This window comes from Plectrocnemia conspersa, unplaced genomic scaffold (genome assembly GCF_051122295.1).
Source record: "Plectrocnemia conspersa isolate PC_06_02 unplaced genomic scaffold, ASM5112229v1 ptg000012l, whole genome shotgun sequence".
Classification (NCBI taxonomy): domain Eukaryota; kingdom Metazoa; phylum Arthropoda; class Insecta; order Trichoptera; family Polycentropodidae; genus Plectrocnemia; species Plectrocnemia conspersa.
Genome location: NW_028277176.1, coordinates 22,367,527 through 22,387,600, shown reverse-complemented (window position 1 = coordinate 22,387,600; position 20,074 = coordinate 22,367,527). Strand labels below are relative to the sequence as shown.

At 30.8% G+C, this 20,074-nt stretch overlaps 4 protein-coding genes across 7 annotated transcripts in view; 2 read left to right on the top strand and 2 right to left on the bottom strand.

Moving 5' to 3' along the window:
• Positions 1-8,787, top strand: part of Hex-A (Hexokinase A) — a 49,187-nt gene extending 40,400 nt beyond the window's left edge. For 2 of the 3 annotated variants that reach the window (XM_088199625.1, XM_088199626.1), the window contains exons 2-8: positions 2,451-2,613; positions 5,245-5,426; positions 5,540-5,813; positions 5,887-6,076; positions 6,145-6,350; positions 6,424-6,650; positions 7,353-8,787. In XM_088199625.1, the coding sequence (XP_088055751.1) occupies positions 2,451-2,613; positions 5,245-5,426; positions 5,540-5,813; positions 5,887-6,076; positions 6,145-6,350; positions 6,424-6,650; positions 7,353-7,430 (1,320 nt within the window). In that variant the 3' untranslated portion in view covers positions 7,431-8,787. Of the gene's footprint in view, positions 1-2,207; positions 2,381-2,450; positions 2,614-5,244; positions 5,427-5,539; positions 5,814-5,886; positions 6,077-6,144; positions 6,351-6,423; positions 6,651-7,352 lie in introns of those variants that run through there. The other variant, XM_088199624.1, reaches the window with a different exon arrangement.
• Positions 8,788-11,881: 3,094 nt separating this feature from the next.
• On the bottom strand, positions 11,882-13,190 carry Rab4 (RAS oncogene family member Rab4). Its single transcript, XM_088199627.1, has 4 exons — positions 13,072-13,190; positions 12,842-12,922; positions 12,445-12,777; positions 11,882-12,383 (listed from the first exon to the last, which is right to left on the bottom strand). The coding sequence occupies exons 1-4, from the start codon at positions 13,121-13,123 to the stop codon at positions 12,184-12,186; spliced, it is 666 nt and encodes a 221-aa protein (XP_088055753.1). The 5' UTR covers positions 13,124-13,190; the 3' UTR covers positions 11,882-12,183.
• Positions 13,191-14,427: 1,237 nt separating this feature from the next.
• LOC148228612 (ATP synthase subunit s, mitochondrial) lies at positions 14,428-15,330 on the top strand. The gene is made up of 2 exons (XM_088199610.1): positions 14,428-14,847; positions 14,923-15,330. Exons 1-2 carry the CDS (start codon positions 14,535-14,537, stop codon positions 15,189-15,191), a joined length of 582 nt encoding a protein of 193 aa, XP_088055736.1. The 5' UTR covers positions 14,428-14,534; the 3' UTR covers positions 15,192-15,330.
• Positions 15,250-19,053, bottom strand: Dhod (dihydroorotate dehydrogenase 2). Of its 2 annotated transcripts, XM_088199608.1 has the most exons (6): positions 18,901-18,997; positions 18,781-18,814; positions 18,361-18,567; positions 17,895-18,289; positions 17,483-17,820; positions 15,250-15,679 (listed from the first exon to the last, which is right to left on the bottom strand). In XM_088199608.1, exons 2-6 carry the CDS (start codon positions 18,799-18,801, stop codon positions 15,465-15,467), a joined length of 1,176 nt encoding a protein of 391 aa, XP_088055734.1. In that variant the 5' UTR covers positions 18,802-18,814; positions 18,901-18,997; the 3' UTR covers positions 15,250-15,464. The 2 variants fall into 2 exon arrangements, with proteins under 2 accessions (XP_088055734.1, XP_088055735.1); XM_088199609.1 differs by lacking the exon at positions 18,781-18,814 and having other exon boundaries at positions 18,980-19,053.
• Between the last annotated feature and the right edge of the window lie 1,021 nt (positions 19,054-20,074).

Here is a 20,074-nt window from a genome sequence, read left to right as displayed (position 1 = left end):
CTGGTATATTATCAGCTCACGATTACGTCCTTGTTCCTAACCGTCACGGCAAGAATGTTAGTGCTCGAATAGCCCTTATACGAGCACATTCAGATTCTCAACGAGCTAGCCAGACCCAATAATGTTTTCGGGGATATATTTTTTCAAGTTCGTTTTACGTTTTTGTATTAAAAATTAAAGATATACAATAAATTCGATAAAATTATGCATTTAAAATGTTTCATAATTTTTTCCTGAATTAATTCAACTGATCTTAATTCTGATGATTTGAATAAGCTGAAATGACGTCCCTCATCAAAAAGTATGCTCTGATCAGTAATTTGTACAGCATTGTGCTATGCATATTTTACATAATTAAAAAAAATAACGATAATAAAAGTAATTAATGATTAAATTAAAATAATTATTACTAACTAATAATTATTTTTAATTAAACAATATTTATAGGAAAATTGATTTTCTGCACTAATTGGTTAAATAAATTATTTACGGTATAAACCGAGAAAATATTACAAATATATTCGAATACTTCATCCATTTTTTATTCAATATTGAATAGTTGAAAACAACGAGTAATTACGAAATCTAATTCGAGAATGTTTTTTTAAGATATTCTTTGAGGATAATCCGATAATTTCCCCAATGACGTATCTGATATACAATAAATAGATTTTAATTTTTTATGAGTATATTATTGGTACTTATATCTTTTGTATTTAATTTGTATAAAAAATATTTTTGAAGCGCACGTGTTACAAAATAAAATTACTGACACTACGAATAGTTTTTGTGAAATTGCGCGTGTCCGCAATTTCACAAAAACTATGTATAGCTCTAGACATGGAACTTGTCCTATTGCAATAGTGTGAGTAAATATGTATACTAATCTGCACTGATTGGACCAAGTAAAATAATTTTTGACGTAAAGACTTTTTAGTGGACGGCGATAACATAGGGATGGTTTAGGATCAAGCGGTAGCGGCGAAATACTTTTCCTATCGCTCGCTCGTGTGTTAAGTGACTAGAGTGAGTGAGAGATAGGGCATTCGGACCGTATCCCCTTATCGCTCTCACACTCTCGTCACTTAACACGCGAGCGAGCGAAAGGGAATGTATCTCACCATACGCGCCTGTTGGTGCTAAGTAGAATGGGTGTGAGTCAGTAGGCAATTGGCACAGAGCGAAGCTGTCGTCTGTTGAGTACACGGTGTTTATCAAGTATTGAGATGTCGGAATACAGCAAATTAGGGCAAGGAAGAGCATTATCGGGACAAACTAAAGAAATGGCTTTAAACGTATATACATATTAAAAAAAAAGGGGGACAATACTAGCAAATCGGTAATTATTGATAAAATGACAATAGATTCAGTAAAAAAAAAGTGGAAGAAAAAATAAATATCATAACTGCCAACGAATGGAGTAATGTCTGCCGAAATGCAATAAAAAATGAAAAAAAAATATGAAATCAACGATATTGCCATGGATGATATTATGAATAATATGAATTTAGTGTTTAATGTAAACGAAGATTCGGACTCTAATTCAGAAGATTCCTTTGATGGATAGATTATTTTGTCTGCAATTTTTGTATTAATTATATATGTCATTCACGTATTTAATACATTTTAAAATCGTCATAATTTCTAAAGTATTTAATATAATTTAATAAAAATTTTAATTCTAAATTCACCATATATTTACATACCAAGTTTACAAATTTTAAAGATCCATGGAAGAACCATTGATATTATTTTAGTAAAACTATCACAATGCGACAAGTAAGACAAAAAAAATCCCTTCCTCCAGCCCCATGTCAATAAACCATCCCTATCCAGGTATAAAAAATGGTTTGAACATAATTGCAACAAAAAAACAGTCCATTGAAAATCTGACATAAATACGATCTGTTTCATTTATTATTTAAAAATAAATGCTACAAAAAAATAATATTTGAAAATAAATTAATAACAAAATGTAAAACATTCATCAAACACCCTGTGACTCACACACACGCAATCGGACAAGTTCTGAGCTAGAGCTCTACTCGTAGTGTCAGTAATTTTGGTATGTATTGCGCAATCAGCGCCGTTGTGCTGGACTACAGCGGCGACATTGCAACGTGTCGGGGTGTGGGGTAAGGGGTGAGAGGAGCGTAGCGGTGAATGGGTCGCGGCGGACGCGCCTTTGTCTCGACCAATAGCAGCCGCGCACTGGAGGGCTCGTCCGCCGCGCGCATTCCGACGGCTCGCAGTGCCGTATCGCAGCGCCGGGCAACCAAATCAGTCGCGCTCTAGCGCCGTAGTCGGACGGTTGTGTAGCTTCTGCTTCTCTCTCTTTCTTACGCGCACGATGGGTCTCGCTCCGACACCGGCGTTGATGGTGGGGGCGCGCTCTTTTGGCGTTTCGATTTATTCGTTCGTGTTTTAAATGTGTCGTTGTTATGTTACAGATACAGCAGCAATGCGAGGAGCTGGTGATCACCGACAAGCAGGCGCGCGAGATCATGAAGCGGCTCAACGAGGAGCTCAACAAGGGCCTGAGTCGCGAGACTCACGACGAAGCCAACATCAAGTGTTTCGTCACCTACGTTCAGGACCTGCCCAACGGCAAAGGTGCGCTCTCCCTCTCTCGCGCGCGTACTCTTTATCGTGCATCGTGCAGTGACGGCGCCTAACCGCACGTTTAATAATTACATTTTATTTTAAAAAATGTTAAATTTCCTCCTTATTAGTTTGCTAGTAATTCAAATTCAAATACACTTTCTCAGCTATCAATTGAAGTAAGCACATGGTGTATGAGACAACACAGAATGATTGCTTAGCTGTATTGGTTTCGTTGGAATATTTTTTCTTACTATCATTTTATTTTGGTGTGATTTTATGATTTCGACTTGCAAAATTTTTGTTGCACGTTTACAATATGATCGAGAAATAACTTTTGTGTGAGCTCTAGAATTATTTTTTGAGGTTCTGATTCAACTAACGCTATCGGCTGAAGAACGATAACCAACTCATTGTACAGTAACATACCAAACGCATGATTAAGTTTTTTGAATTGTGGTCAATTTGAAATAATATACTAATTTAGTGTGATCAATGAATTTTCAAAAATATTTTATTAAAATCTGATTTACACTTATTACAATATTTTTTTATTATTATTTTGTGTCCAATTAAAACACTAATGGCAATTTATATGTATCAAAGTTAAAATTGTGCACTCTAAAAAGTTATTAATAAAAAATGTACACCTGATTTTTTTTGGCATGGTATAAAAAACAGAAATCATTTTTTACTACATAAAGGGTTACAAAAATGTTTGTATTTAAAAATTGCATTGCACAAATTTTGTCAATTAGAATTTATTTTTAGTAATGAAACCTATTTGCCACTTTTATATATCCACTGTTTCTTAAGTTGAACTCATTTTTTTCAACGATATTGATTTTATGATATAGTCTGTTTCAATTTAATTAAATCTGTTATTAGGCATTGTTTTTTTGATTTTTTTTATATTAAGCCTAAACAATTTCATAATTTTGCGGTCAAATTTAATTATCCTCAAGGAAATAAAAAACGAATTATTTGTTCAACATAATTTTTTCTTTATATATGATTCATTAATTTATGTAGTATAAATGTTAATGTATAGTTATATTTGTATTTAAGGGGAGTAAAAGTTGCCAAAAAAGCTATTGACAATATTTTGCTTATTATAATTTGAATAACTTACTAGAACTAGGACACGAGCTACTTACTTATTTGACCACTGATTCCTTTAACCTGTCGTTTCATAGTTTTTTGGGATTATAATTACATAATAATAAAAAATATTAAGAAAATGTGTTATTTTCAGTCTATTAAAAATGGTCCGGTCATAATTGCGCACAGCGAAAATTTCAAACAGCAAAATTTCTGATCATAAATGTTCAAAATACACATATATTTAAGAATACGTCAATATATGTATGTACAAAAATGTCTGTGTATATATAACAGATGTTAATATGATTTTAATTTAAAAATATGTTTTTAAAAATTTACAATTATATTAGAAATTTACATTTCTTATAATTATATAAATGTTTACTTAAAAATAGAGAAAAACACAAAGCAGTTGGAATTAAAAGTAAAATATATTTGACAATCAAACAATCACTCATGTTTAGAATTTTTGCTGTGGGAAATTTTCGTTTCGTGCAATAATTCAGTCAATACTATATGAATCTTTGTTTTTCAATTTCTATCGTGTCTGGTAAATGTTTAAAAATTATTGATTATTATAAAATTATAATTCCGATCAATCATCACAGATTAGGTTTTGTTAGATTTTCCTAATCTCGTAGATTAACAAAGATTCAATTAACTGATTTATGTGGTGATGTCAAATCATTATTAGCTTTATTCTAGCATGTGTAAGTTGTTTTTGTTAAAACCGATTTGTTTAATGACAAAATTTAGAATACCGTATTCCAGACATATATTTATCATTTGATAAAATCAAGTTACTAATTACGTATCAGCACATAAGTTTACATAAATTTTGGGTTATTCTTTGTTGTAAAAATATATTTAAGTTTAATCGCAGCAAAATGATGCATATACAAGATGCAATAAATATTAGTTTTTATTAACACTCATTGAGGCTTTGAAGAATATCTATGTAATTCATTAATTCGGCGTCAACATTTAATTGCATTTTTCTTTAAGTACCGAATCTGGCGGAAGATCAAAGAACGTAATTACTACAAAAATAAATCACAAATTTGCTCAACATCAGACGGTCTTCTCGAACATATATCCAGCATTTATAATTCTAAGTGCTACACATATTAATAAGTTAATGTCCTGTAACTGAAATAGTGTTGATGATATCATGCATTATCTTTCGCTAGCGCTGCATTTAAATTTTCATATCTGATCGATAATAATCGTAAGTGAAAGATACTGTGATTATATTTTCTCAAATAGAGTAAGCGAAAATGTATTTAATTTAATACTTTACGTTTTGAAAACACGAATCTCCTATAAAATAGTGTCATAACTAAGCTATGATACTATTTAAATAAAGTTATCTGAAAAACTATAATAATGCTGTAAAAAATACTGTGCTAACCTAAGCATTTTCTGTATTGACATAAAAATATTATAAACTTCAAACGGTTGTCTTAGTATATGTAGTAGTTTATTGATTGTGCAATATGTAGGTATCTATGTCTAATTTAAATTTTTTATTTATTTTAGAGCGCGGAAAGTTTTTGGCGCTCGATCTGGGCGGTACGAACTTCAGAGTGCTTATCATCAAGCTTGCCGAGAACCATTTCGACATGCAGTCCAAGATTTACGCTATACCACAGAGCATCATGATCGGTACTGGAGTATCTCTGTTCGATCACATCGCTGAGTGCTTGGCCAACTTCATGAAGGTATTTCAGATTTTTTTACAAAATAAAACGATATATTCGGCCATTATTTGATTGAGTTTGATGGTTTCCATTGACCCATTTTTCAATTTAATTTACTCGATATCATCTTTTAGGAAAATGACGTTTATAAGGAGCGACTTCCATTAGGCTTTACATTCAGTTTTCCTCTGAAACAACTGGGGCTCACCAAAGGTCTCTTAGAGAGGTGGACCAAAGGATTCAAGTGCTCTGGCGTCATCGGAGAGGACGTCGTTCAGATGTTGAAAGACGCGATTGCCAAACGAGGAGACGTTCAGATCGACGTTTGTGCCATTTTGAACGACACTACCGGAACTCTGATGTCATGCGCTTGGAAAAATCACAATTGCCGCATCGGATTGATCGTTGGTGAGTTCCCCTTTTCCGCTATATAAATTTTTAATACGTCGATGATAGATTAATAGTCCGTTTCATTATACAGGCACCGGAAGCAATGCATGCTACGTGGAAAAGACTTCCAATTGCGAAATGTTTGATGGCATATCTACCAAAGATCACGTGCTTGTTAATACTGAATGGGGGGCTTTCGGAGACAACGGCAGTCTCGATTTCATCAGGACGGAATACGACAGGGAAGTCGATAACTGTTCAATCAATCCCGGAAAGCAAATGTGAGTAATCTATTAAAAAACTATCTTTATTTATTTTCTATTTAACTGAATTTGATATTTATTTATAGTCAAGAGAAGATGATATCCGGAATGTACATGGGAGAATTAGCCCGACTGGTCATCCTTCGATTCACTAAAGCTGGTCTTTTGTTCGGAGGTGCCGGTTCTGATCTTTTGAGTCTGAAGGGCAATTTCTATACCAAATACGTTTCAGAAATCGAATCTGACAAAAAAGGAGATTATACCAATTGCAGAGACGTCTTAGATGAATTGGGTAAGTTTTTTTATTTAAAGTTTTTGTTGATTTTGATATATTTATATAATTGCTTATATTAATATAATTTTAGGTCTTCCTCATGCTACAGATCAAGATTGCGCCAATGTAAGGTTCATTTGCGAGTGTGTTTCGAGGCGTGCAGCTCACCTGGTCGCTGCTGGAATTGCGACCCTCGTTAATAAGATGAGCGAACCTAATGTGACAGTGGGCATTGACGGCTCGGTGTACAGGTTCCACCCTCATTTCCACGATCTTATGGTTGCAAAGATCTCACAACTGGTGGAGCCGGGATTGAAGGTATGCAGCTCACTTTTATCATCTGTATCAAAATTTTGTGGACCAATCTTATAATTTCCAAAATGTTGCAGTAATGATTTTATTAATTAAATAGTTAGAAATTATATTCAATTCTTTCCAATAAAAATTACTGAAGAATAATTAAAGCTTATAGCTTATAATCTACTTGTGGTTGAGTCAAAAATAAAATACAATTTTATAAATACTAAGACAAAATGTAAATACTGGAAAAAATCATCAAGATAAAGAAAGCAGAATTATAAAGAAAGAGATCAATGCAATGCAAATTATAGAATCGGGCATAATTTTGTCAGAATCCAATGAAATACATGTCTCGTCTGATGAACATTTTAATACTGATTTTATGTTTTTAAAATATTATTTTGCTCAGGTTAGAATTTTAATTACAATATGTTCTCCCTCATATTATTATTGACGTCTAAATCTAAAGGAGTTTAAATTTAATAATAACGAAATTATGGAAAAATCCCAGAGAATTCGCTGTTCATAGAATATTCTAGAGAATTGTTTACCACATATTTCAATACGTTTTTATGATGGTGCATATAGTTTATAAAATGGCGTTGCTAATTTTGCATTGTTTTATCGATTTTCTCATAAAAATTGGTCTACCTGATTTTATGCAGAAGGTGTATGTTATATTATTGTTTTTCTAATGTTAATCTTTCTCTTTGTTTCCAGTTTGATTTGATGTTGTCGGAGGATGGAAGCGGAAGAGGTGCGGCGCTGGTTGCCGCGGTCGCTTGTCGGCAGCAATAACGTTAGCGTGGTTAATTTATTTTTTCGTAACATACCAATAGCTTAAAACGATTAGTCAAATAGCAAAATGTAATAGAGAATAAAATCGATGTAAACCTTTCGGCGATATTGTCGCGGTGACGCGTCTGCCGTCAGAGATGATGTTTTGCTGTTTTAATCTTATGAGCGCCGCTTTCGGCCGGCCTCGGTGACGACAAATTGTGTTGATGTATTTTAAAAAGAAAACTTAAAATGAATATATGTAGTGATATTATTATTTAATTATTTTTATTTAATAATTATGTTATCGTTAGATATTTGGATTCCTTCATAGACTGCATTTTAGAGGGATCTCTAAGCGAGAGTAGTTCGAAAACGAAGAACTAAATTTAGTTTTTTTTTTAATTTCATTTAAGGTATTCGTTTCCTCGTTCTAAATTTTAGTTGCCCGCAGACGGTGTTTGTGAGTGTGAGTCGAGTTTTTTATGATTGGGTGTATTATTTTTTTTAGGTAAATTGAAATTTTCGTTTTGTTAAATTTTACATTACGGAAACAGCCTGGTGCTGTGATATTTTATTAAACGTTAAATAGTCGATATGAATTGATGCAAATGATATTTGATATTACGGAGTGAATATTTAATTTGTATTCTTCTCTAGTGACGCTAATTGTTGAATTTATACTTTAATGAAATTTCTTTGATTATTGTGTAAGATTGTGACGGATCGAAGGTTTTGAAAACGAAGGTGCTTAATTACTGGCGTTGAAAATCTTATCAGATAAAAATAAATAAATCGCAACGCTGAGTGATTATCGACTGTGTATAGTTGTTTTTGGTGTGGTGTAACATCGAAACGAGAATGTATATGAAATCGTAAGATTATTTTTGATCAGTAAAAAGACAGTATATTTTAACATGAAAATTTATTATACTGAAATATCGTAAGCTATTGTAAATTAATTAGTTCCTGCATAGTTCCTGCTTCAGTTAGTATAACGCGCTGGTTGTTTTACCGTCTTCAATTGACTATCACTTTTTTATACGACTGAGCGAATCAAATTCACGTCTGGAACGGAAGTTGTTTAGTATTTATTTACGCACATTTAATGCAAACTTATTTTTTTGATTGTCGATTCACTTTTGTTGATTTGTTAATATTTTTATGTATTATTTGTACATTACGATCTTCAGCTATGTCTAATTTAAAAAATGCCGTTTTAAACGAATGCAATATATAAATATATATGTACTTTCTTTTGTAATGTTGAACACCATAACATATGTTAATCGGCGATATACGTGACTTAACAAATTAATTAGTGAATATGAGATGTATTGAAAAAATCAAATATATTATAAAAGTTTATATTTCAAAACTGTGTTTTCATTTACATATTATGTGACCTTAACAAAATAACAGTGCATTGCAAAATAAACATACTACATAAAACAATAAAAATATTAATTGACAAGCTACAGGTTGGGCAAAAAGAAAATGAACTTACAGCTAATTATGAAAAATAATATCCCTTTTGTTCAACCTATATAGTGCACTTGTACATTAATAAATATTTATGAAATATAGAATCAATATCAGATATCTTAATATTTTATTTATATATGTAGAAATGTAGAGCAAATAAGCATATATTAAAAATATCAATACAATAGAAAAATTACACTAAACCTAGACCAATAAAAACAATTAATAATAGGCAAGAAATTGGTCACATGATCAATCAATACTTAATAGAATTTGGTTGTTTTTATGACACCATTATGTTTTTTTCCAATTATTTTATATTTTGGTTTTAGCAAATATAGTAAGTTAAATTTTCAGGCATACACTTATCTAAATTTTGCTCAGTATGCATATATAAATATCAACTTTGGAATGAAATTTCGATTATAAATATATTTAAAGATGTGTAAACAAACAGTAATAAAATCATCCTTTTTTACATAAAATCATGGAAGTGTAGCGTACGTAATATTAAGTACGCCGACGGCAAAGGATATCATAAAAAAGCGAGACCCACTTTATGTAATCGCAAATAAATGCATTCAAACAACGGAGTCACTAAAATAAAGCATCTAAATATCGACTCAAATTATGTTATAAAAATGCACTTTACCATAACAGAAGAAAATTTTCGAGAAGTTTAATAGATACTTCAAAATTGGCGATTACAAAAAGAGTTCGCTAAAAGTTCATACATCATATTGGACAACAAAAATAGTACCGATAAAGAAATGCGTTTTACATATTGCATTAAAAACAATAATCTCAAAATTGCTTGATAAAAAATGCTAAAGGGATGAGGAATATAAAATAGAAACCGCTTTACATCTTTGGGCGACGGGTAGATAAACCACCTCTCTAGTTGTTCAAGCTACCATGGAAAATTGCAAGGACCCATATAAATAATGAGCACATTTTTTATAAATGCTATTTCGTTGCCAAATCATTGTACGCCTAATCGGTTAAAAGTAAAAATAAATAATTAGAAGAGCATCTCTTCTCCCGACTGCAGAAGTTTTGGAAATAAAAGCTAATATTTCGCTTCAGAGAATTCATTCGGGCCTTAGCAGCTCGATTGCTACTTTAAATGTTTGGACTAGCAGTTGATGTGGTGTAGGCGATCCAGTATTGTTTCAATACTAATATAAATCTAAAATATATTTGATGTTTGCGAATTTTTAAGAGTTCGATATAAATGATTGTAAACCGATAAATATAATAAAATGAATACATATTGCAAAATAATTTACGTTCAAGTGATTGCTATATTTCCAGTGCTGATAATGAGCACAGGCAGAGCAGGCGCCCGCCTATAGCGACCGAATTAAAGAGGCGGAAAATTTATTATACATATATGGAAAATACTGAATCTGGTAAAATATCCATATTTATCTTAGAATTTGTTTTGGAAGTTTGTATAAAAATAAATGTAAAATTCTTATTGCAGTGCAATTGCCATGCAAATTAAAATAAAAAGTAGCTCCCAGCCTAAAAAAGGTTGGATACAAAGTAAAGATTTTTTGGGATGATTATTAGGGTAGAAAAATAAAATCTCAACATTTAAGACAATTTTGTATATGATTGACCATTAATTGAAATGTTTTTGTTCCGCGTGTATAAAGTCAGAAAATAAGAACTTCGACGAAAGTAATGATTTTATAATATTTTTTGTGCTATATTATTATACAATAATATGCAGGTTGTTTTATGATATTTTTTGTTTATAGTAAACGTAATACATAATAGTTTATAAAATAAAAATTATGAAGGACTAAAAATCTTTTTATACAGTTCAATAATGCATTTATTTGTAAAAAGTAGCATATTATGCGATGCAAACATTAAAACCGCTACGAGTGTGGGATGATGAGATTATTTATTTTTTATGTGTGGGTGAACTATTTCCTGGTATTATCTAAATGCGAACAACCAAGTAATGAAAATTGTAAGAACTATTTATATTTACATTCTATGTAATTAGTGAATGAATTTTATAAAATTATAATATACATATTTAAAGTCAATTACTTATTTGGGTTTAAAACTATATTCTAGTGACAAAATTCATTATTATGCAAGTTATATATAGCCAAAATTTTAACATAATGCAAAAATATCATTAAAAAGTGTTAGATTATTATTTTTCAAAAAAAATTATTAAACAATTTCACGATTTTTATTACTCTGTAATAAGTAAATGTCTGATATTGATTCTCACATTTGTAAACCTGAAATAATTATTTCCTACAATGTTGCAGTATTTTAGTATCAATTTGAATTATAAAATTAGAAAAAGCGCACAAAGGTATTTGTTTTCATATAAAATATTTAGATTATTAATAAAAATACAAACATTGTAAAACTTAGTATTGTATATAAAATATTTTACATATGTATGGGTAGACAAACTATTCGTAGATCAACTATGTATAGAAATGTCAGGAAGTTATAATTTTAATGAGACATTCATACAACATTTAATAATTTCCTGCATGATTATTACATAAAATATTGTTAAAATATATAATTTTCACAGCCATAAAATACTTTTATCGAAGGGGAAAAAATACAAATACCAAACTCACCCAAGTCACAGAGTTATCTAATACAAATATACTTTCTTATCTGTCTGTAGTATTCGATTATGAAAATCAACAAGCGTTAAAAAAGATTGTCTTCAAATAAGTATATTTAGAATTCTTAGTAAAGTAAATGTTATTTTAAATAAACAAAATTGTATTTTAAAAGACTTAAGCGAGTTTGATTATTTACGATACATATAATTTGTCAATCGAAAAGTAGCAACATGAAATATACATATGTAGATTTAATTATCTTTTTAAAATTATTTATTTACTTGAAAACATTTTTTATATTTAAAAAAATTTGATATGTTAACTTATTTTATTATAAAAAATAATATTTTATTAATATTATAAAACATATTGTCATATTTTGATAAAATAATTTTATATTAGATATATACATTACTAAAAAATAACTGGAAGGATGTTTACGAAATTCTAAGATTTTTGTTACATGGTTTGCTTACATGTTAAAGCCACGGAAGACGCAGTTAATTCACAAAGAGCAACAAAATTAGTTTCCTTATGAAAAGAGGAAATAAAGACCTAATAAATCTGTTTGACGATTCTGTTATACCGAAATGTATAGGAAAATTTCTAGAACTTCATAACATCCCTCGTAAACAGAAATAAATTATTCTTTAAGAATCCATATATATATACGATTAAAAACGACATCCACAATCAGTCGTATTAGTCTGATTAGGTACATCCCTACGAAGTCTTTGCAAATCTGGGCTATTGTATTGAATCCCCTGTTCAATTTCGCTGCTTTCTTTCTTCTCCACAATAGTTCTCGCACATTTTAAAAATGCTTCTTCTACATTTTCTCCCGTTTTGGCGCTGGTTTCGAGAAAGATTAACTCTGAAAAATTCAACATTATACAAAACTTATTTTCAAAAACAATATTAGATTATGAAATTACCGTTTTCTTCAGCGAATTGGCTGGCCTCGGTGTAAGTTACCTCTCTACATTGCTCCAAGTCTTTCTTGTTTCCGACTAGCAATATAATCATGTTGGAATTTGACAAACCCTTCGCGTCCACGAGCCAATCTGACAGAGCGTTGAACGACTCTCTCCAAGTTATATCGTAAACTAAGAGCGCTCCTGCTGCTCCACGATAATACGATTTCGTCATCGATCGATACCTTTCTTGTCCGGCCGTGTCCCAAATCTGCAATTTGCATGATTTCTCTCCAATGTTCACAACCTTGGATCCGATTTCAATGCCTACCGTGTGACACCGATTTGTATTGACTAAATAAATAAGAAAGTGTTAAATGAACCACATTTATTTAAACATATTCAAGAATATAATCACATTTATTTCCACTAAGGCTGTCTAATAACGACGACTTTCCGGTTGCAGCATTGCCGATTATTAAAAATTTAAATAAGTAATCTGAAAAAAGAAATAGCCCATATAACATTAGGGTTTATAAGTATTTATTATTGAATCTGAATTGACGTCATTTATTTACTATAATATTTACGTATACATATACTCATTTAGGTATTTTTAAACGAAGGATATAATGTAAAAAGTAATACCGAATGAGTCGTTGGAGTCGTTGTGTCGCGAGGCTCTTACAGCAGACATCATCTTCAGAACTTCATTAGGAACTGCTACTGTCACTTTTGTTTTTACGTCATTTGTATTTTTGCTCTTAACACTTATATTATTGTGCATAATAAAAATATCAAATTATATTTGCAACTCAGACAAAATTTATTGTAAAATAAAAATTTGCTCGTTTAAATAATTTATTTATGATTTTTTGCTTAAAGTAGGACAAGCATAATGATACATTTTCAAGTTACGTTACTCTTTTTGATTTATTAAAAAATATAATATTGATGGCATTTTAATACGAACATAAGACAAAATTAGCAAAAGCTTTGTCTTAACTTCTCCCCTCGAAGAGGAGATGCGCTTTGATGCTGAGGGTAAATCTGGCTCGAAGAGGCAAATTTTAACTTCTAACCTTAAGAGGTGTTGGTGTTCTTCCTGTTCATCTACGACCTTGCCTCTCTTTTGAAGGTCGTTTTCACATGGCTTCGAAGCACCAACGTATAGCTTTAAACACGTTTATTTACACACTGAAAGTCTGATGGTTTATAATAAAAGACCAGTCACTACGGCAAGAGATATTCTAAATTTCGATCCATTACAATTCCACTAATTATTATTGCCATCAGCCTGTAAGGGGCGGCACTCTAGTAACACTGACGTGACGGACTTCTTTTCTTGCCGACTCTGGCGGGCTTGCATGTCAGTGCGTGAATCACGCACCGCCCACTTAAATAACATGTAAACTGTACTAATAAGTCAATAAAATACTACTGCAGCGGCTCAATCTGTGTCTAATTGTCACCCGTCGTCAAAAGTGGGTGACGGGTGGCAATTAGACACAGATTGAGCCGCTGCAGTAGTATATTTATTGACGGTTACAGTTGTTTACATTGTAAAAAGCCAGGAAGGTTGCCAGTGGAGAAAGAGAGAGAAAACCGTCACGCCAATGCTACTCTAGTTTTGGCCATAACAAATCTATTTTGGCCCCCATAAGTGTATTAATGTGACTCAGAGCTCCCTAAAAACAAACATTTTCGAAATGATATTTTTTTAGTGTCATTATTTAAAAAATCTGGTCACCTTAATATAATATGTATAAACGTGTAAAAATATATTGTAAAATAGTATATTATTATAAACATTTATCAATACCAGTTCCAACGCGATTTTTATTTTAGTTATATTATTTGTGTTTTAGAAATAAATTTACTTAGTATATTTATTACACGATTTTTTCTTACTAAGTGTTGAGTAGTGAAATTAAAGTATGGCATTTAATCGTATAAATTAAATTAAATTCATTTAATTTTTCTTCTCTAGATCTTACCATAAGCAATACATCTTTCATAGACAAAGCTTTGACAGTTCTAGAACGAATGACGTTTTTAAAACCCCATTCGTTCTTGAAAGATCTAGTGTTGTTTTCTTGTCGTAACAAGCAATGTTTAAAAACGCAATTTCTCCGTTGTTTAATCGATCTTTCGTAGTAGGACCATCTGTAACACAATCAAGGCACATTTGGGAATGGCTTAATGTTATTTTTAACGGTATAGACTCATCGAGGATAGAAAAAGTCGGACCAGACGTCGCTTGTGCCGAATGGCTGTTAAAAAACGGCGGTGCAGTTCGCTGGGTTGGCGGGGAACGCTTGATTTCCGACTATAATTCGCTACCAACTGAAAATTCTACTTTAAAAATAGAGGAAATAGACGCATCCGATTCTAGCATAACCCACCATGGATTTCTTCATTTGAGTAAGTATAAGATGGCAGAGTTTAAGTGAAAATAAAATATATATATATATATTACATTACGAATTTCAATTGTAGAGGATTGTAAATTTATAAGGAAGATAATTTTACACAAGTGTAATCTCATGAGCGATAGAGCCATCCCTTTGCTCAAATATGCAGAGTCTCTGCGTGATCTACAAATAAGCAAATGTGCTAATATAACGAACTCAGGATTATGTAACATGCCAAAATTAGAGAATTTGGAAACGCTACTTTTGTCCGATTTGATGTCTGTTAAAGACATGAATAAATGTGTCAATGAAATAAATAAAATTATACCACAGTGCAAAATAAGTGTGGAATAATTATGTATTTTTGCATCATGTTAGTCTAGTATGTATGTATATATTTATTAAAAGTGCATTTTATTTTGTTTTAAAATAACTTTAGTATCGTAGTACGGAAGATGTAAACATATAATGTAAAAAAATACATTTATAAAATTAATAATGTTGTCTTAATGATAAAATTTTGACTAGTTTGTCTAAATTTTACTCTGTACAATAACTTTAATACATTTAGTCTATAATGAGTCAAAAGGTAGAAAAAATAAATGTAATTTATAAGTGCTACATAAATTATTTTTTAATTCCTTTTCCGACAGCTTCGTTAACATTTTTATATCCACTTGAAATTAAACATTCGGCTAATTCAGATTTGATTTGTGATATTACAGGTGGACCATTGTATATAAATGCAGTGTAAATTTGCAACGCTGTAGCACCAGCCAATATTTTCTCAAAAGCATCTTCTCCATTTTTAATTCCACCGACACCAATAATGGGTATTTTACCTAAAATAACATAAATTAAACTGTAATAATAATAAAGTGTGGAATTGTACTCAATACATCTTTATGTGCTCATTACCATCTTACCAAAATTGAGTTAAATAATTAATAATATCTAAAATAAATCTTGCTTATTAGTCGGTTTTCCTACTTAATATCTCGAGAAATACCTATATTATTAAAAGAGCAATTTGTACACATATACAAATATAGAAACGTGGAAAAGAGACTTTAAGCTCTTTGACTGCAATTGCTCACAAAACAACAAAAGCTACTTGCCAATAAAGGTGTGTGGAATAACATATAACTACAAATAATAGCCATAGAACCAATCCCAAAACCAACAGAAATATTTTATGTTCCAGAGGCGTTCCAAAGGAGTAGATTTCAGTTTTGCTATTATGCTGCGTAAATATGACCGCCAAATGTGTATATATCAATAACTCAAGATAATCCATCCATACAAAACTGAAAATTTAAATAGTCTTTCATCGCCTGAAACGCTTGCTCGATATATATATATATATTTTTTAATGCATATCCAGAAATTCAAAACGCTTTTTGGCCTGAATCCGGTGAGTCATTGACTCCTAGTCGTTCTATGACATTCTATGTTAAAACCTTTAAGGATGGGTCGATATTTTTTCCGCTGCGTGTCAACTTTATCTTGTTTTTCATGTTTTTACTTATATATTTATGAGTGTGTGTGTATTTATGCGTATATGAAATTGTATGTATGCATACTATATATTTATATTTATTGTAATGTATTTTATACTTTTGACAATCGTGACGCATTAGGTTTACCTGTCACGTCACGATGGTTATAATTTTAATAAATAAATAAATAATAAACTTATTTTTACATAGTTTTTCCCGCGTTAATCCTTTTTTGTTAATTTCTTGTTTCAATCAATTGTTTATTTATTTATGTTAATAAATTAAAATAAGATTGACAACTATTGCTGGTTTGAAATGTTATGCGTTACTGTTATATTCAGTTACATTAAAAGGTTAGAGATTTTGGGTTATGTTGTTAATAATTAATTTTATATGCTTTTGAGAACTATGTAGTGTTCTATGAAAACAGTTTTTATTTCTTGAACTCTAAACGATCTTATTTGTGAGCTAAGCTGGAAAGGTGTTTCGAGATATTCATGTACTTCTTTTTCGATTTCAGTCTGGGAATTCACAGTGTGCTTTCTACACTCTCTGGACTCCCAATTTCCAGATGTTTAGCAAAAGTTAAAGATTTTTATATCACTTCTTGTCCAATTGCTCTCACTATTTATGATTGGTTAGTGATGTATTTAAAATTTCTTTGTTTTTTTTGTTGATTTCTAGAGCAGTGGTTCTTCAACATTCTTCAACAAAATTTTCGATAATAACATAAGGAAACGAACACAAATAAAATGTGCTCCAATATAAATTTAATTATTTAAACCTTCTCTTAACTGACCTCCTGATATAAGTGTATATTATATTGAATTCCATTCTGTTCCAACATTGGCTCAGTTGCACCTTATGACCCTGATGATATATAACTACCCAATACAACTTCCTACCAGGACTGAATTTTGCATGGATCATTACACAAAAGCGTACTTCAGAATCAAAATAGCATGATTCTGTATTAAAATGAGATATTAAAGTTCTTTAGATGTACATTGCTTCATGACTTGGCCATGATTTTTTTGTAAGTAAGTAGATTTGAATGTTTCTTTTATGTGAACTTTGGGGAGATGTAATGAGTACAACAAAATATTGTATAGTCACAAACCGATACTATTTTTACATATAAATTACCTTTGGTCAGCTCGTACATTTCTCTAATGAAAGTTGTTGACATATCTTTCAATGGCTTGCCGCTTAAGCCTCCTACTTCTTCGGAATATTTTTTATTTTGCAGATTCAAACGTTGTATAGTAGTATTAGAAATGATCAATCCGTCAATTTTACATTTAGGTTGATTTAATATTATAGAAATGTCTCTTTTTTCATCTTTGGATAAATCAGGAGACAACTTTAAAAGTAGTAACGGCCTTTTATCACAATTCAACGAGTTTCGCTTAGAAACGACAGACTCCAAAAGATTCTGCAAGTTATCTTTCGACTGCAAATTTCTCAAGCCCGGTGTGTTTGGACTAAAATAATAAGGAATAAAATAATCAATTACATTACATTCTCTAATACGCAACGTATAATATAAAAGTTATACCTGCTCACGTTGATCACAAGATAATCTGCTTTTGCTCCAAATACTTCGATTCCTTTTGTATAATCGCCAATTGCATCGTCTGACGTCTTATTCTTGCCTAAGTTCACACCCAAAACTGTATCAGTTAATATTTCAGTCGGAAGTTCATTTAAACGTTGCAAAACTCTCTGGTGTCCATCACTGTTAAACCCGAATCTATTTATCACGGCTTCGTCTTCTGGTAATCTAAATACACGAGGTTTGGGATTACCCGGTTGCGGCTCAGGCGTTATAGTGCCAATTTCAACATAACCAAATCCAGCGTTTTTGAGACCGACGATGGCCTCGCCTTGTTTATCAAAGCCGGCAGCAACGCCAATAGGATTTGTGAGATTCCAATCCAAGAGTCTAGTTTCCTATAAACGTTATAATCGTAAACAAATTCTAATTGAATATTTATGAACACAAAATACATATTTATACTTACAAGAACAGGACTGTCGATAGTTTTTTGTTTAGATATTAAATTGTATTTGAGCATATTGACTGCTAATTTATGCGAAAATTCAGGGTCGACGTATGATATCATCGGCATGATGTTTTCATAAAACGTTTTGTTGTTGTTGTGAATACTTAAACCGGTGTAGACTAAACCACCTCCAAATGTAAGCTTGCATATTGATAAAATTTTAGACTAGAATAATAAAAGGTTTATATTAGTGTTATTAGGTTCTATAAAATAAATATATTATATATTTATTTTTAGTATTTGAATAGATATCTCAAAAATTTTGAAATTTTAGGTTATATGAAAGGAAATATTCTAGATTTAAATATAAACAAAAATATAACTAGATTTCGGGCTATTTAATAATTCGCTTAATCAAACATATGTTTTACAACTCACAATAGCGGTTCGCTTTGGCATTTTCAAATTTGAGCTGTCAAATAAAATTTGGTCTTAGTAATGTTTATTACGACCAGCGTATAATTAAATTTAAAAAAGAGGAGAGTTGATTTGCTTAACTGTCGAAAGACCGAAATATTTTTAATCGAGCGTAGAACGAAACTACGCTTCGCCTTTTTGTTATTGTTTATGTACGCACACAAACGCAATTTCCACTAAGCTCGATGACGTCAAGCACGTGCGCACTTCTCAAACGCTTTCAATAAAACACAATATATTTTTTACATTTCCTCTTTACAAATAGTAATATTAAAAAATAAAAAACATATCAATAAAAATTTAACTTGAATTACTTATAATAAAAAAATACATCTATAAACATATAATATACAAAAATAATAAATTAAAAAAATCTAAATGCCTAGCAATAGCATCTTTTTACTTATGCATTTGACACACTCTGTGACAAACAAAACACGATACACGCGTAGTTTTATTACAGAACAAAAGTTATACGTACGTTTTCGTTCAACATTACGAGTACTACTGGGCGAATACGATGTAGGAAGACCTTCGGGGGCAAAAATCTTTACAAAAAATTTTATCGCTTACTTTTGTGATTTATTTTTTAAATCTTTCGTTCAATTACAGTTTTTTTTTTACTAAATCTACCGATAGGAGACTTATTAGTGCATCTCGCTCGCACATACAATAGAATCCGTACGAGAGAAAAGGAGATATACTCACCCATCTCACTCTTGCAAAATTCTCTGATAAAGCGGTATAACATGGGCGTGTGAAAGTTAATTTGCTAAATTAATATCAATGTATTTTTATATTAATTTATAATATATATTTTTATATTACGAACGTGTCTTTTAAACAAGGTTTTGAGATACCCCATATGTGGTAGCGACCTGTCTTTCGGAAATATTTCAATTATCCTTTAATATAAAAAATAAAATAGAAAAAAAATTATAATTAATTTATTGTAAAACTTATTTACATATTCTTTTAAAATACAATTACAAATAATCAGTACATTATTAACATTTAAGAAATATTTTTGTACCAATTTCAATTAAAAATATGAAACTTGAAACACCACATTGTAAATATTAATAATAATCAATAATAACACTTATATTTTCATTGTTACTAATATCCATAACTTGTGGTAATCACAATTTCAAATTGTCTTTTAAAAATACAATTATATGCATGATACATTAACCCTTTTGTGAAATAAATAATTTGCCCACAAAAGGGTTAAAAAAACAAGCATTTTAATGTC

Bases quoted from the DNA above. Each gene is read 5' to 3' on its own strand.
- Rab4 (XM_088199627.1), bottom strand. From the start codon at position 13,123: ATGATGTCTGCTGTAAGAGCCTCGCGACACAACGACTCCAACGACTCA. The intron at 12,778-12,841 runs GTGATTATATTC...TTATTTATTTAG, and splicing joins CAGCCTTAGTGGAAATAAAT to TCAATACAAATCGGTGTCAC. The intron at 12,384-12,444 runs GTAATTTCATAA...TGAATTTTTCAG, and splicing joins CCAATTCGCTGAAGAAAACG to AGTTAATCTTTCTCGAAACC.
- LOC148228612 (XM_088199610.1), top strand. From the start codon at position 14,535: ATGTTTAAAAACGCAATTTCTCCGTTGTTTAATCGATCTTTCGTAGTA. The intron at 14,848-14,922 runs GTAAGTATAAGA...TTTCAATTGTAG, and splicing joins CCATGGATTTCTTCATTTGA to AGGATTGTAAATTTATAAGG.
- Dhod (XM_088199608.1), bottom strand. From the start codon at position 18,801: ATGCCAAAGCGAACCGCTATT. The intron at 18,290-18,360 runs GTAAGTATAAAT...TAACGTTTATAG, and splicing joins CTATCGACAGTCCTGTTCTT to GAAACTAGACTCTTGGATTG. The intron at 17,821-17,894 runs GTATAACTTTTA...TTATTATTTTAG, and splicing joins CTTGTGATCAACGTGAGCAG to TCCAAACACACCGGGCTTGA.